We start from the raw sequence: 16,122 nt of genomic DNA, 5'->3' as shown, positions 1-16,122 counted from the left end.
AAGAAGTAGTAACTGAAGAAATAATGGCGGGGGGGAAAAATGAGCTAAAAACAGAGTTGAGACTTCCAAGTACTAATGAAGGTCATTAAGAATATTGAAACACATACCTAGACATATCCTGGTGAAATTTCTAAATAGAAAGAAAAGTTTACAGCTTTGAGCCAGGAAAAATAAGCTACCTACAAAATAAAGAGAAGCAGACTGACATCAGACATCCTAACTGTAGCATTAAATACTAAAAGGCAACACAGTAATATTTACAGAGTTCTGAAAGAATTCCATTTATGTGGAGAGCAAAAGAAAGGCAGTTTCAGACATGCAAGGTCTCAGTGAATTTACTAATTATATACTTATTCTGAAAAAAAATTGCTAGAGAATGTGTTCCAGTCAAATAAATAGTGAACAAGGAATTTCAAAAGGCAACTGTAGTATAAAACAGTGGTGGGCAAACTGGAGCTAAATAATTTATAGTGTACATATAAATATGAATGCATACTTTAAGAAAGAATTCTTAAAGTAAGACACATATTACAAAAACATAAAACTGAAACTAAATTCCGAATTAAATAGCTTGAGACAATCAAATAAAAGCACACCAAAACTTTCATTTTGATCTGAGGTGACCTTCACAGAGGTGACCATAAACTCTAATTTTTTTATGCTGATAAAAGTTCAATGTTGATTAAAAATATAAGAGTAAAGATACTATTTATACAAATAGTATGAGCTAACTTTTATCAAGTGTTTACCTTGAATGTGTAAGGCAATACTTTAAGGACTTCACATATAATAATTAGACAGGAACTAATATTATCCCCGTTTAACTTATGAGGAACAAACAGGCACAGAAGGTTCACGCAACTTGTCCAAGGTCTCTAAGTTTGCAAATGGTGTAGCCAATGTCTGAACCCACATAATGAGGCACCACAACTCTCTCAGCTACTACGTCCTGCCTCTCTCTTGAATGGGTTAGAATCAGGGTACACAATTTTTAAACGCCTGGAAGAAGTAAGAGACAAAGAAATAATAGAGCTAGCCAAAATCAAGAAAGGAAAAAACAAAGCAGGAACGCATACAAATGGAAGAATATAGTATGAATAAAGACCAAATATATTAGAATCTTTATATAATGGCATGGAAAGATGAGATATTACATTGTTGGGTGAAATGAAAAGGAGGCAGAACAGCAAAGTATATTAGGATTTGATTTATGCTAATACACATTTATCATCTACACATGTTTATCTGGCTTGGGAAAGTCTGTTGACAGCTGTTTTAGAAGAGGTGGATTATCGGAGAACCTTCACTTAATCTGCAGTATTTAAATTTTTACAATAATCATATAAACTGAAAAATACTTCTACTTTCTTTAAATAAAAAAGTAGATGCCATCACAAGCACCTATCTTTTCTCAACTGTGACTGAGTAGTAAGGATTGAACATTTGTTAAATGAATGTATGATAGCTCTAAGATTAAATTACTGAGTTTATCAGGTCACTATTCAGATAAGTAAAGAAATAAAATAATATTCAGAACGTTCTTTCTGACTTAGTATTTTTAAGTGCTTACTTAAACATCCATATTTATTTTTCTATAAGACTTTTGGGTTCACACAACTGCTGAAGTGAATATCAGATGTGTCTTTGGGGGGGGGCAGCCGGTTAGTTAAGCAGGTTAGAGCGCGACTCTCTTAACAAGGTTGCTGGTGCCATCCCCACATGGGCCACTGTGAGCTGCACCCCCACAACTAGACTGAAACAACCACTTGACTTGGAGCTGATGAGTCCTGGAAAAACACACTTAAATAAAAGTTGAAAAAAAAAAGAATAATATGAATTATTTAATGTTGCAAAATATTTTTTTAAAAAAGATGTCTTTGATGTGGCAACAAGTTACATAAATACTGTATCAAATCTATGATGCCATCTTTTTTAAGATGCATCTTTATTTCAGGAAAGACCAAGAACCAAAAACCCCCACTTTCAATCAAACTATGGCACACCATCAAAATATCTGATTTCAGAGAAGTTAAAATAAAAAAAAATATATTGAGCTCTTCTATGTACCAAGCATCATGCTAAGGGCTTTTACATGTATTATCCAATTCATTCTTCACAGAAACCACATGAGTTAGATGCTGCCATCATTCTTATTTTACAGACAGGGAAACAAGGCCCACAGCTAGTAAGCGGAGAAGATTTGAACACGGTAGTCTCACTGGACAGTACAGTCTCTTAATTTGTCTTTACTGCTTGGAAGCGAGCTTTCTAGTCTCTTGCAAAGAGAAAAGGTGGGTCCTGGTACTAAAGTCTTAAAGAAAGCCATCAAGGACCATACAGAATGTCCCTGTTGCCAGATGAAGTTCTAGGTTGTGCTGTAGGCAATGGAGAACCACTGGAGGGTTTTCCCAGGGATCTAATCTAATCCATGAATAGAACTTGGAATATCTGAAAAAATGAATGATAATATCCCTTAGCTAATCTTTCCTGAATATCATTTTACTTATCATTAACCTTGGTGAGATCTCTGCACATCTTTTAAAGGACCCTGCCACCCCTTCCGGCCGCACATCTTACCCTCGAGCAGTTCGTGCCGTTACTATAAGTTGCAAGGCTTTGGCCTGCAGCCTCATGTGATGTATAATGACCACCTGCTTATTCTCCACACCACTGTACATGAACTCCATTTTGTAGGTCTCTTCCAGGATCTGTAAGGAAAAGGTAATTAACGATCAGTGAAAATATCAAGTCTTCCTTGAGAGTAGCACAGAATTGCAGGTGAACCTCTGAACTGAGTTTCTTTTTTATTGCCTATGCTTTAATTCTGAACAGAGATTTTTAAGTGCCTATGTTGAGAGAAATTAATGTAAGTGTTGAGAGAAATGTATAGTATGTCTTGCAAATAGATAATAAATTATTTTATCAATTGAAAAACGAAAGACTTTCTTCTGGTAATAAAATCATCCTTAGTTGATGGTGTGAAGATATGAAAGTTTAATCATTGATAAAACTGTAAAAGCACTGCTTGTTATCCTAAACCAAACTCACTATGCAGGGGGAACAATAATTATAGGTTATGTATGGCAACTCAATTCCCAGGAAAAGACCTCAAGAATGTAACATCAGGAACCATTAACCACCTGTTAGTCATCAGACAGACCGTTTTATAGGCCTGCTCAGTTGAAGGGAGTTTGGGGAGGGAATGAGTGCAGAAAACAATGTCTATGACCTCAGCTCAAACCTAGTACATCTTAAACTCTTGCTCTATTCTATCCAAATCAGCTACTTCCATCCAAATGATGCTTCTCTTCCCCTTTTGTGCCTGCCTTCCTTTGAAGGCTTTAGAGTCAGAGAAATTACTCTAGGCTCTCCTCCAACTGTAAGACAAGTTACTTAATTACATGGAACCGCAGTTTCCCTATCTGTAAATAGGGAAGAAACAGTAACAACACTGTAGAATTTAAAGGATTAAATGGGGCTTGGAAGAGCTTAACAGTATCTGGCACACAGCAATGGTAATTCCTTTCCTCTCTTTCTTCCCGACTACTGCTCCCTGGTCCCCTTCCTCCCAACAAGCCCCATTTTGGGATTCTTGTCATTAAGTTCTACTCCCCTACAACACACCACATAGCAGGTCTGAGAGGGAGTCTAGATCAGATAAGAGATCAAGCAGAATAGTGGAAAGAAAACGGACTCTGGGTGGTAGAGAATCTGGGCTCAAAATTCCTGACTCTATTACCTACAGTTCACTGAACTTAACCTTGCTGAGCTAACTGTTACCTGTAAAATGGGCTTAATCCTTATTCCCACCTAATGGGATTATTTATTATGAGGGTTAATTAAAATGAACTGGAAATCATTTGGTGAACTGTAATGAAGCAATCACAGTGACCATCACTTCCTACTACTGGGTCATAATCACTCGGTCCTATACAAACTCACTATCTGGAAGATCAGACCCATAAGAGTTCACCAAATCCCAATACCTAAGAATGAAGGGAAACTGCTCAAAGCTAGAAGGAAATGAGCTCAAAAAAATTAAATGAAATGCTACTTGATGAACTGAGGAGAAGCATAAGGACCTTTTAACACAAAAGAAATGGTACAGACTAAAAATATAAATATCCTGAAAATGAGTTCAGCTACATTTTCAGATGAAAGATTCATTATATTATTTACTGAATTTTGGAATATCTAAAATACAAACTAATATTTTAGAACACAAAATCATCTTAGAAATCACTGAATTGAGCTGCCATATTTTACAGAAGAAAAATCCAGGGAGGATAAGTAACCTGCTCAATATCACCCTGCAAATTAGAGACAGACAGGGGACTAGAACCCAAGTCCCCTGACTCTCAAGCCAGTGCTGTGACCCCTAATTACACTGCATCTCAAATCACTCACTTCTGTCATCACAGGCTGAAACTGGGGAGGCCACAGCAGAGACATGGAGCCATGTGAAGGCTTCTGGCTCTGACCTGGATGAGACCATTCCAGCACAGAGATCTATTGAGGAGACAGTCTCAGTAAGCTTACCTGTTTGGCTGCTGCTGAGGCCAAATCACTCTGTTTCAAATACAAAGGGGCAGCCACATTCCACAGCTTTTCCTGTAAGGCCTACAAAGACAAATCAGGAGAGTACAGAACAGAGGTCACAAAGACTGGCATATCTTTAGAGATTCACATGTTTGTTTTGCTCTTAAAATCTACTGCGATCAGCACTTCCTCCCAGTCTTATTCTTTTAAGCCAATAAGCCCTACTTATTATGGAGAGCGTGGAGATCCATGGTTTGGACGAAATGAACTCCTCCCCATTCAATCCAAGTCCTGGCCCAAAGGTCCTGCCCCAGACTAGTGCTTGTAAGCAGAGTGCAGGAGCCATGAAGGCCTCATCAGAACGTCCAGGAGAGCCAGCTCCAGAGGTTCTGGCCCTCCCTGACTGCCCAGACCTTTCTTCCTTGACCGTGGTTCTTTATCCGTTGCCCCATGCTTACTATCCTTTAAATAGCCCCACCATCTTAGGGCATATCCAAACTAGACATCAAGGGAGCGTTTCTAGGTTCCATCTTCTCTCAATGTCTCTAATTCAAAACTATCATTTAGAGCCACAGATTTTTATCTTCTCTCTCTCTCTCCTCTCCTATCCGTCCATATGGCCCCATCTCTCATCTCTTGTCTAAACTTCTGCTATAGTCTCTAATTGTCACAGTCCTTCTTAATTATAGACAATTCAATAGCATTACAGAAAGCCTAGACTAACACTGTCCAACGGAAATACAATACAAGTCATGTAATTTTACATTTTCTAGCAATATTTTTAAAAATAAAAAATAGCGAAATTAATTTTAACAATATAGTTTACTTAACTCAATACATCCAAAATATTACCATTTCACTATGCAATCAATATTTTAAAATTACTGAGATAGTTTACATTCATTTTTCATACTAAGTCTAAGAAATCCAGTGTGTATTTGCATGTACAGTACATCTCAATTTGAATAACATTTCAAGTGCTTAATAGTCACATGTACCTCGTCACATACACCTTCACATGTATACACATTACACAATGGCAGGTCTAGACAACAGATACAGAAATTTTTAAATCACTCAAATCATACTATCTTAACAGAGCTATTGTTTTTGAATATTTGCTTCTAATCATTTCTCAAATGCATGTTTTTTATGTAGTTGTAGCCCAAAAGCAGAAGTAATTTTGTATGCTTTTGGGGTACATAACAGTACACTGTCTTCTGTGATGTTGTTATACAATTCTTCATAAAAATCGTTACTGGCTACAGCACATGCTGTGCAGGAGACGTGCCGACGCAATTGTTTAGCTCCTCCCCTAATATCAATCACCAGCCTGCCTTGGGTCCTGAGGCTGGGTCCCTTACCCTGCCACTCCATGACACTGAGTAAACAACATAATTCTGTGTTCTTTTTAGGGGTTCTCTCTTCTCTTTTCCTACTATAGTAAAGCGGGTTCTTTTCAAAGGCCTCCCTGTATTCCCATGGAGAAGAGAGCAAGCCAGGGAAGCAGGAGGAAGACAACAGTGACGTGGCACATGCTCCGTATCAGACACCAGGCCAAGGGCTTTCACACACATTGTTTGTTACCATCCTTACCTGGGGAGAGTTATTATTAGTCCTGTTTCCCAGAAGCTTGGAAAAGCCAAACAATTTTGCAAAGGGGCATGAAAGAACTTCTTGGGGTAATTAAAATATTTTACATCTTGACTGTGGTGGTGGTTATGTAGATATGTACATTTGAAAGAATCTATCTAGGCAAAGAAGGGCTGTTTAAATCTCAACCCACTTCAATGTACACACCCACCTTCACATGTATACACATTCCTGCAAAACCCTAAGCTCACACATCTTACAGTGGGGAATGATCTTTGACTCCTGCATTTATTCTGACTTTGAACAAATATCATTAATCATTTTGAAGATTAATAACATTTGGAACTAAAGCCAAGATAAAGTTTTATCAAGTAAGAAGGGCTCGCCTAAATCCTAAGCCTAAATTTACAGCAGAACTCTACTCTCTGATGCAGAAGCTGAAAGCTATTGAACTATTTCAATGGTTTTCTTTTTTCTATCCCCCTCTTCTTCCCCCCTCCCCAACCCCCAACTCCGAGTCAAGCCATCGCTCTCAGTCTAGTTGTGGAGGATGCAGCGTACAGGCCCATGTTGATATTATGAGCCTTGCGCTCCACCCAGCTGAGCCAGGCAGTCGCCGGCCGGCCACTCACAGCAGCTCACGGCATCTCTCGTTGGCTGTCAGCCACTCACACTGGCTCCTGGCTGCTGGCCGCTCACGCTGCCACTGACCACTCACGGCCGCTCACGGCAGCCCAGCTCCAGGTGGAGCCGTTGTTCTTAATCTAGATGTAGAGGGTGCAGCTCACTGGCCCATGTGGGAATCGAAGAGACAACCTCGGTGTTAGGAGCATAGCGCTCCAACCACCTGAGCCGCCAGGCCGCCCTATTTCAATGGTTTTCAACGCAGCAAACTGAAACGGATTCTTGGGTACCAATTGTGTGTGTATATATAATCTGACCACCTAGTATGAAATGCCATCATGTTGGCCCTTTCAAGGGCAGTGCAATCAACCTTTGACTAATTTAATTCTGACAAAGTAAAATCAGCACTTTTTAAGAAAATATTATAAAAGTTCATACAAGTTCTGTGCTAATCAAATCATAAAAAAAACAATGACAACTCTTGGGATTCTAGTAAAAAATAGTGATGTATCCAATTTGCTCTAATTATATAATGATGAAAGAATTCTCCCAAATTAAAAGAAATGCAAATGGCTATATGAGTTAACAATTCTTAGAGAAATATAATTACACCACAGAGTACGTAATTTCTCCATAGCTAAGTGGCTGCAGAAAACCATATATTTTTTCCAGCTATGGCCTCAAACATTGTTGGATCCATTTAAGTGTGTTCTTAGCTTCACAATCATAAACATAATGGATCCAAACCCACCTTGATGAGAAGAAGCTGACACCGAAGATAGGTAGCAGAGAAGTCAGCTACTCCTGCCAGTTCAGACTGAAGTTCTCCAAGTCTTTGCAGATCCCTGTAGTAAATAAAAACCCAGGCCAAACATAGGATAAGGATAATGACACCAATATAAAAATCATGTCAAAGCATTTTACCATTTTACACCTAGTAAAGTGGTCACAAATTTTTAAATCACAGCACCCAATGCTGACGTGGCTATAATGAAAGTAATTCACTCATACCTTGTTAGCAATTTAAACTTATACCATTCTTTTGGAAAGTAAAACTGTACTGTTATAAAAGTCACACATATGGTCAAATATTTTTGATCAGTAGTTTTATGCTGAGAAGTCATTCTAAGGAAAATATTCAATAAAAATGAAATGCTTCATTGCCCATAATATTCATTGTGTGGACTACAATAATAAAACTCAGTAATTACTTAAATGTTCAATGGTAGAAGAATTGTTAAATATTACTGTACCATCAATGGAATATTCTACAGCCATCAAAATATAAAATGGTAGTAAGGTCTATGGTCTCAACCACGTAAAAACTACATATAGGAGAAAAATATAGCAAAGTGGTTTTCTGGATAGAGGTATTAGGGTACTTTTTAGTGCCTTCTCCCAATTATGATTTATTTTCCAAGTGTTTATACAATGGACAAGTATTTTTTGTATCATCAGAAAAAATATTTTCAAGGTATGGTAGTGAACTTTGTTGGCGGCTGCCTACCCAGTTAGCCATTCTCCACTTCTGCCTTACTAATTAAACCCTGATTTTGTTCAAGGGAAGGTGTCCCCAAACCCAGTTCCAGGTAGAGTCTGACAGGACTACGCCAATTAGTACATGGTATCTCCCTGTTTACATGACCTAAGTTGGCCTTATTAGTCTTAATGTAAGGACTTCCATTCCATGGTTGGCACAGGTCTAACTGGTGTCTCTCTATGTCTGTCTGTCAGTCTCTCTCACTTCATCTTTATGTCTCTATGTCTCTGTGTCTCACTAGACTGAACAAGATGGATTATAACACTGACTGCCTGGCAGCCACACTTAGCTCTAAAAGGAAAAAGCCTTGGGATAAAGCAAATGCTGAGGACAAGAAAAATCCAAACAGATAGAAACTGGGTCTTTAATGATATAAATGAACTACTTGACCACACCATATTTAGAACTGCCTCCAATTTCTGTTCATGAGGAAATAAATACCCATTGTAAGGTAGTTTGAGATAACGTTTTCTGATACCTGCAATTAAAAGCATCCTAAATGGATATGGCTATAGGCAAAGTGATTGCAACCCAATAAAACATTTCTGCTTGTGGATAAGAAAATAGAAAGTGGCAGACACAGATAAAATAGTTGTGTTGGGGACTGGGATTATTGATTTTTAAATTTTAATTTTTGAATAGATAATACATTGATAACACAGAGCTATGGAATTACACCAATAAGGTATAGAATTCAAAAGATACGAAAGGATATATATAATAAAATCTCCCTTCCTATACCTGTGTACTGCTAACCAGTACACCCTTTCCAGAGGAACCACCATTACTAGTTTCTTTTGAATTCTTCTGGAGATATGCTCTACATCTACAAAAAGTACTGTTTTTCCCTTCTTTCTTCATCTCTTTTGGGGAGGGGTGTGTGTGCGTAAGTATGTGTTAATAGTCCATCTCAGAAAGAATTCATACTCGTAGAAAGCTGCCTTGTTTTTTTTAACCGAAGCATCAAAATTTCCTATAGAAGTGCTAACTGTGGGGAACGTCAGGATTTGGGTTGTGAGGGAAATTGTTTCCGGGCTAGCATAATATATTAGGTTTCATAGCAGTCTGTACAAAACCTCATTGGACTGAACCCCTCCCTATAATCTTAGGCAACTTTCTCATAGCTAATGCTGCTTCCTAAGGACCTTAGACCAGGAAGCAGATGCCCTAGAAAGGGGCACAGAGTGAATTACTCCCAAAGTGATTGAAGAAATTGGGGTCTGTAGCTTGTGTATCATCTCTTGTGAGTTTTGGTGGCTTGAGCTGGTCCTGTAGAGCCTGCTCACGTGTGGGCATCTAGCACAATAAAAGGCAGGACCCTGTACTAGCTTATCACACCCGTGAAGTTCTATTTTGGTGGCCTACTCGTCTCTCGTTTCCGCATCTCTGATGTCTCTTTTGAAAAAGACAGCCCCGAATCATTTTCCTTCTGAACCATTTTCACTCCAGGAAGATTCTACCTTTTGTTACAATAAGAACGAACACTGACCAGCTGAATATACATTAGCTGAATGATGCCAGGTGTTAAGTTACACCATCCTGGCACCAGAGCTGCTGTTCTGAATTGCACAGAACAAGATGCAACCCAACTAGTCATGGGAAATCTGAACTACTGTACAAGTAAACATGGAAACTTGCTAGCCCTGGGCAAAATGCTCTGTGTCCCAGTGTTTCCTCTGCACCTCTTTATGCCCACAATCCTCAGGAAGTCTCAGTTTATGCAACCCTCAGGAGACTATGGACTCTTTAATGGAAAAGGTTACAGAGAACACCTTCTGTGTGCACTATACTACGAGTGCAAGGTGTTTCCTTACCTGAACTCATTTAATCCTTACTATGTGACCTGCAGTTAATCTCATTTTGCTGAGAATGAAACAAAAGATCAGAATTTAAGTGGCTTGCCCAAGGTCACAGAATTAATAGGTGGCAAAAATAAGCCATGAATTCAGATCTGTGTGACTTTAAAAGTATTTTTTTAAACCAGATCATATTGTATTTCATTTATTTGCCATTAAACTCTTCCCACATATATATGAACTGCATCAAATAACGATGAGACCAAAACTTATTTAAAATCAGATACATATTAAGTCACATTTCTACAGATGTGATTTGACAGGGCAAAAGAGTTCTCCAAGGAACACACAGTTTAGCAATCCTTAGTCCACGTGATGACAACAAGTAGCATTGAAAAAATATTGTAAGAGTACAAGTTTACATATATTGCAATTTTTTACAAACAGTTTACACAAGCTGAATTCATTAATTTAAAAATCATTGCTTAAAGACAGTCAAAAAGACTCTGAACATGTAAATCAAATGTTTATGACTAAACATTTCTTTCAATCCCTTACAATCTCTAAATATTGAATTTATGTCTCTCAGTAGTTTGGCAGAACAACAAGGAGTGTTAGAAAATGCAAAATAAGTACAAAATCCTGATGACTTTTCAAAAGCCATCTTCATCCTGGCACCCAGGTGATTATAAATGAAAAACACTTTATTTCCAGCTCTTAAGTTACCAGACGAGTTCCCAGGCTACGAAACAGGCACTATGCCTTAGAGACATTAAATGATGCACAGCAAAAGAAGGATTTTAAAGAATTTAACCAAGAAATCCCATGTTCGTGAGGGTTGGTATTTAAAAGAATTCCAGTAAGAAAAATGTATTTCTAGCAACTCCAGATAAATGAAGCCTCACCTGTTTCAAATTCAAATAAGCTGTTTCATTACAAAAGAATAATTCTCTATTACGTAATACTTCTGAAGTGATATGGTTTCTGAAACTGGGTACTGTGTATTCCGAGTAACAGCACCTTAATAGACTTACACAAACAATACAAACTCTGAAAAATCAGTTCATTATTTGAAAGAGTAGACAAGTGACTGCAGCGTTCCTTAAAAGACAATCCCCTCCCACCAATGAATTTAAACATAATTACATTCATAAAGTTCGGATTGGATTTACGTACAAACTATTAAGAACATGTCTAGTGTGTGAAATGAGTCACAGATTTAAATTTTAAAGCAGAATTTCATAAATGTCTATTATCCATGTAACTGCTATTCTTAAAATGCTTTTCACATACCATAATAATCTTTACAAAAGTGCTATGAGCTACATAGTACCCCCGGTTTACAGATGAGGGCATTGATGCCCAAAATTATGTACCTAGGAAATGATAAAACTAAGGCTTGAACCAAGTCCTTTGGATTTTAAATCTTATTATACTAGATGCTTCATGTCATACGAACTGTTAACCAGAAACAGCGGTGTAACCAGATGGAAGGGCTAGAAAGACCGGTGTTTTCGTCCAGGACTTTGCTATTCCGAGTCCTTGATATGCTTTTCTGCCTTTTTCACTTGACTAATTTCCATTCATTCTTCAGGTCATTGGTTAGACCATCCAAGGGTTAGGTGCCCCCCATCTGTTCTAGAAGTAAGTTCTCCTGTACTTAACGGTACTCGTAGAAAACACAATATTGCGCATTTCGTGTTCACCGAGCTAATCCTCCAACCAGGCTGTAAGATCCCTCGCAGCAGAGATTATATCTTGTTTACGGTAATGTCCTTTCTGACTAGCACAATGCCCGGCATGTGGGGATACTCAAAAAAACATAAATGAATGACCTCAGCTCCCTCACTCATTATAAAAATGGGGTAATTCTCATGAGATTGTTTTTAAATTGAATGAAATAATGTACCTAAAGCACCTAGAAGAGTGGGCACAGAGTGGGCACTTGATAGATAGCAGCTCTTGTCATGATCAAGCCAGCAGAGCCAGACAAACATCAAATCTACACATCTGGAGGTGAGGTATGGCCAGAAAAAAATGCCATCTACAAAAATCTTAAAAATCATCATTCCTGGTTAAGTCATCATAACTAAAGTGTTCAACAAATATTTACTGAGTTCCAATAAGACACCTAAGGTACAGTGCTGAAGACAAAGTAGTCATGTCAAGTTCTAGAAACAAACAATCATCTCCCAGGGACTTCACTGAACAGCTGACTTTCTATAGGTGAGAGCTTGGCTGGATGAAATGATTGCATGGATTATAACAAAGGGCAATGTGATTAACGGTGAAGTGTGTTTTAAACTGGTACTAACACATAAATGACCAGAGTCCTAATCAGAGAACCTTCTGTATGAAACTCTAACATTTCACTTTTCAACAACTATGGAAAATATAAGCTCTGAAGAACCCCAGGGCTCATCTAATCTAATCTCCACTTGATACAGGAATCCCCTTCACTGCTGCATATCACAGCTGCATAGCATAATTTTAGAGTCAAACAAAGCTAGATTTAAATCTCGGTTCTGCTACTTCCTAGAAAACTGTTTCACTTCCCCAAATTTCCATTTCGTCTCTGTGAAATGGTAATAATATCTAACTGCAATGTTTGTAAAACATAACAGGTCATCAATAACCATGGCACCATCTGCTCTCCTTTCCAGATCTTTCACCATCCGGGGCACCCTCTTCAGAAGGCACTTAAGTTAGAAACACAGCACCCCTGACTGACCACCGTATTAGAACAGTGGTCTGACCAGCCTGAAGCTCAGGGGTATCACCTCATAAAACCCGTATCATGAGGGTCCCTCAAACCAAAGGGTATTTACTGAGCACTTACTCATAGCTAGTACTGCAGCTGATGACCAAGCTGGTTTCCTTCTGTGCGTATTCTAGCTTTGGTGCCAATAGGATAAAAAAAGCAAAAAACTGTCAAGGACAAAACCTAAATGTTTATTTAGGTGGGGCTGAGTCAGGAAGTGGAGCTTATTTTCCTGGGCTGAGGGCCAACAACTTCAAATAGTGGCCTGTAAGACTAATCGCTTTGGTGAGGGACCAAGAGAGGAAGAAAATGTGATTGAAGCATCACTTCAGGGTCAGCGAATTTCTTCTGTAAAGGGTCCAATAGCATCTATTTTACGATTTGCAGGCCATGTCGTTTCTGTGGTGACTACTCAACTCCGCCATTGTAGTATGAAAGCAGCCACAGACAATACCTAAACGAATGGGTGTGGTTGTGTTTCAATCAAAACTTATTTACAAAAGCAGATAGATACTGCTTTTGTTAAAGGCAGATAAATGGGTTTCAATTCTTCTCATATCACTCAGGACGTTCTACTATGGTCTAGCAGTCTGCTGGTGGTTCCGCAATACCCTCCCCTCCTCCTGCGCACTGGGCACCCAGAGTAAAGACTACCTTTCCTAGCTCCTTGCTGCGAGATTCGGCCATATGACTCAAGTTCTAGTCAATGTTATGCAAGTAAAACTAGAACATGCAACTTTGGGAAAGTGTCTTTAAAAGGGGGTACGGGGAGTGGGGGAGGAGCGTGGAAATGACACCCTTGTTCTGCCCTTTCCTTTTCCTGTAGGAATACAGAGGGGATTGTTAGAGTTTGGATCTTTAGGCTGAGGCCGCTTGACACAGAAGATGGAGAAACAAGAGAGAATGAGCCCAGGCCCGTGATGATCATCTCAGCTCTTTCTTGTCCTGCCTACAAGAAAGAATTAACCTTCCCTCCTGTCCAAATCAGGTACTTTTGCCCTTTCTGTCACCCATCCTTATATACGAGGAAAGAAAAATTAAAAACAGCTTCTTTATAACTTTCTAGTTTTGTACTAATCATCAATCTGGTCATGAACACAAAGAGTTTTTCTTTGTGATATGCTCAAACCACAATCTAATCCAAATATAAACAGATCATAACACCATGTGTGAATGCAGGCCTACAAGGTCAGAAAAAGTAGCCTACAAACAACACTGGAAATCAAAACAGTCAAGCTGAGCAGAACAACGTTAACTCTGTCAAAGGAAAGGGATGATCAGCTCACCTGATGGTGAACTCGAGCAGCTCCTGGGTTCCCTGCGGGTCCAGGTGCTGAAGACTATACACCCTTTCGAGGCTCTGCTGCAGGAACTGATGGGAAGGATCCTCAGGAAGCGTGATGTTGGGGGAAACGGAGGATGACACTAGTTTTCTACCTGGTAGCTAAGCAAACATAATGGGGTTACAGTGCCATTACATTTCTGTGGCGCAGCTTTTGGTAACTCAAACAAACCAGAAAAACAAAAAAGTGATCCAAACAAAGTAAAGGAAAAAAAGGCTAGATGATTCTGTAAATAACCTTCCCCTCCTTCCCCAGCTTTAGTAGGAGAAAAGGAAAGACAGAGAGAAAAAGAGCATGGCCTACCCAATATAGACACAAGCTGTAAGGAGAAAAAGAAGCGAATAGTCTAATATTATTTCCTATTGTTAACTGAAATAAATGGGCTAACCATAGAAATAGAACTACAAAGTAATCTGTTGTCACATTTATTTTTAAATTTTATTTGATCTTTCACTTCATAGAAGAGTGATTATTCCCAAATAAGTTTATATAGCATGCTTTAAAAGTATTTTCTATGATGATAATTATAATTCTTGTTCTTACTATCAAGTTACCTTTCAAGAAAGGGAAGGGAGAGCAAAAATGAGTTCACTTTTGATTTTATACCTTCTATATAGTTTAAATTTTCTAACTGTGTACATATATTATTCTAAATAAAGTTATTTAGAGTAAGCTAAGCAGGGATGAGTTAATACAAATAAAGAGCTTAAGAAAAGTGCTTGCACACAGCATTCAGTGTTTGCGATTATTATCGTTATGATTCATTTAAATTTTTTTCTTTCTATATCTCTAGGTTTTAAAAACAATACAGGTTTTATTATTAAAAAATGAACTTGTTGAGAATCGTGGCTTTATGTAATTGTTAAAACATATCACAATCTAACCCGTGGCCTAAAATATATTGTTCCCGATTACTTTTTCTTACCTAACATACCGTGTTTCCCCAAAAATAAGACCTAGCCGGACCATCAGCTCTAATGTGTCTTTTGGAGCAAAAATTAATGTAAGACACGGTATTATATTATAATTATATTTATATTATATCATATCATATTATATTATACCCCTCTTATAGTAAAATAAGACCGCGTCTTATATTAATTTTTGCTCCAAAAGACACATTAGAGCTAATTATCTGGCTAGGTCTTATTTTCGGGGAAACACGGTAACATAATCAGTAACCCCAGGACATTTAAAAAAATGAATCTTCTTGAAAGGTAAGAAGCAAACAATAGAAGAGAGCCCAAGAGAGAAAGGGAATGAACGAATGCATTTTCAGAGACTATACAGTCAGCTTTCGGCTAGTTAACAACCACAAATGACCAAAACTCAAAACACCAGAAACAAGGAAAAAGACGTTTTCAACATACCCTCAAGGCAGGAACAAGATGAGAAAGGCTGTCCCTGAGGTAGGCATAGTGCCTGAAGGTATGATCTGAGAACAAGGCTGGCATTGTTGGACAGGTTTTAGCAGCATTGAAGATAAGAACCAAAACTGCAATGTCTGTTGGAGGAGTGGGTTAAGTAAACTTGGAGGCATACAAGGTTGAGTTTGGTCAGAATCTGGTGCCCCAGTTCCAGCCCCCCAAATTCCCATTAAATAACTATAATTTTCTAATAAATGCAAATTCAAACTCAGATATTACCCCATTCCAAATTACCCTGATTACTAATGTTGCTAAGAATACTAACAAATGGAAATTTTCAGGACATTGGCTACTAAAGTACATACTGGCACAATCCATTTCAATAATAATTTGGTACTAGACAGTAAGAGTCTTATGACTGTTGAGTAATTCCACATCTCAAAATCTATTCTAAGTAAATAATCAAATAGCACAGAATCGTTTACAATAGCAAATAACCAGAAACAACCTCAACGTCCCAGACCAGGAGAATGACTATACAACTAGTGTTTCATCTACT

The 16,122-nt window shown here is 38.3% G+C and overlaps 1 protein-coding gene across 1 annotated transcript in view; it reads right to left on the bottom strand.

The window, feature by feature from the left end:
• Nucleotides 1–16,122, bottom strand: part of INTS4 (integrator complex subunit 4) — a 93,150-nt gene that overhangs the window by 12,591 nt on the left and 64,437 nt on the right. The window contains exons 14-18 of the mRNA XM_019726396.3: nucleotides 15,567–15,700; nucleotides 14,140–14,297; nucleotides 7,508–7,601; nucleotides 4,540–4,620; nucleotides 2,578–2,708 (exon numbers count right to left, since the gene is read on the bottom strand). Coding sequence (XP_019581955.3) covers nucleotides 2,578–2,708; nucleotides 4,540–4,620; nucleotides 7,508–7,601; nucleotides 14,140–14,297; nucleotides 15,567–15,700 — 598 coding nt within the window. The remainder of the gene's footprint in view (nucleotides 1–2,577; nucleotides 2,709–4,539; nucleotides 4,621–7,507; nucleotides 7,602–14,139; nucleotides 14,298–15,566; nucleotides 15,701–16,122) is intronic.

The sequence above is a fragment of the Rhinolophus sinicus genome, chromosome 14 (assembly GCF_057876585.1).
Source record: "Rhinolophus sinicus isolate RSI-liver-muscle chromosome 14, RSI-T2T, whole genome shotgun sequence".
In the NCBI taxonomy this organism is placed as follows: domain Eukaryota; kingdom Metazoa; phylum Chordata; class Mammalia; order Chiroptera; family Rhinolophidae; genus Rhinolophus; species Rhinolophus sinicus.
Note: the sequence above shows the minus strand (reverse complement) of the source record. Positions and strands in the feature narration are given on the sequence as shown.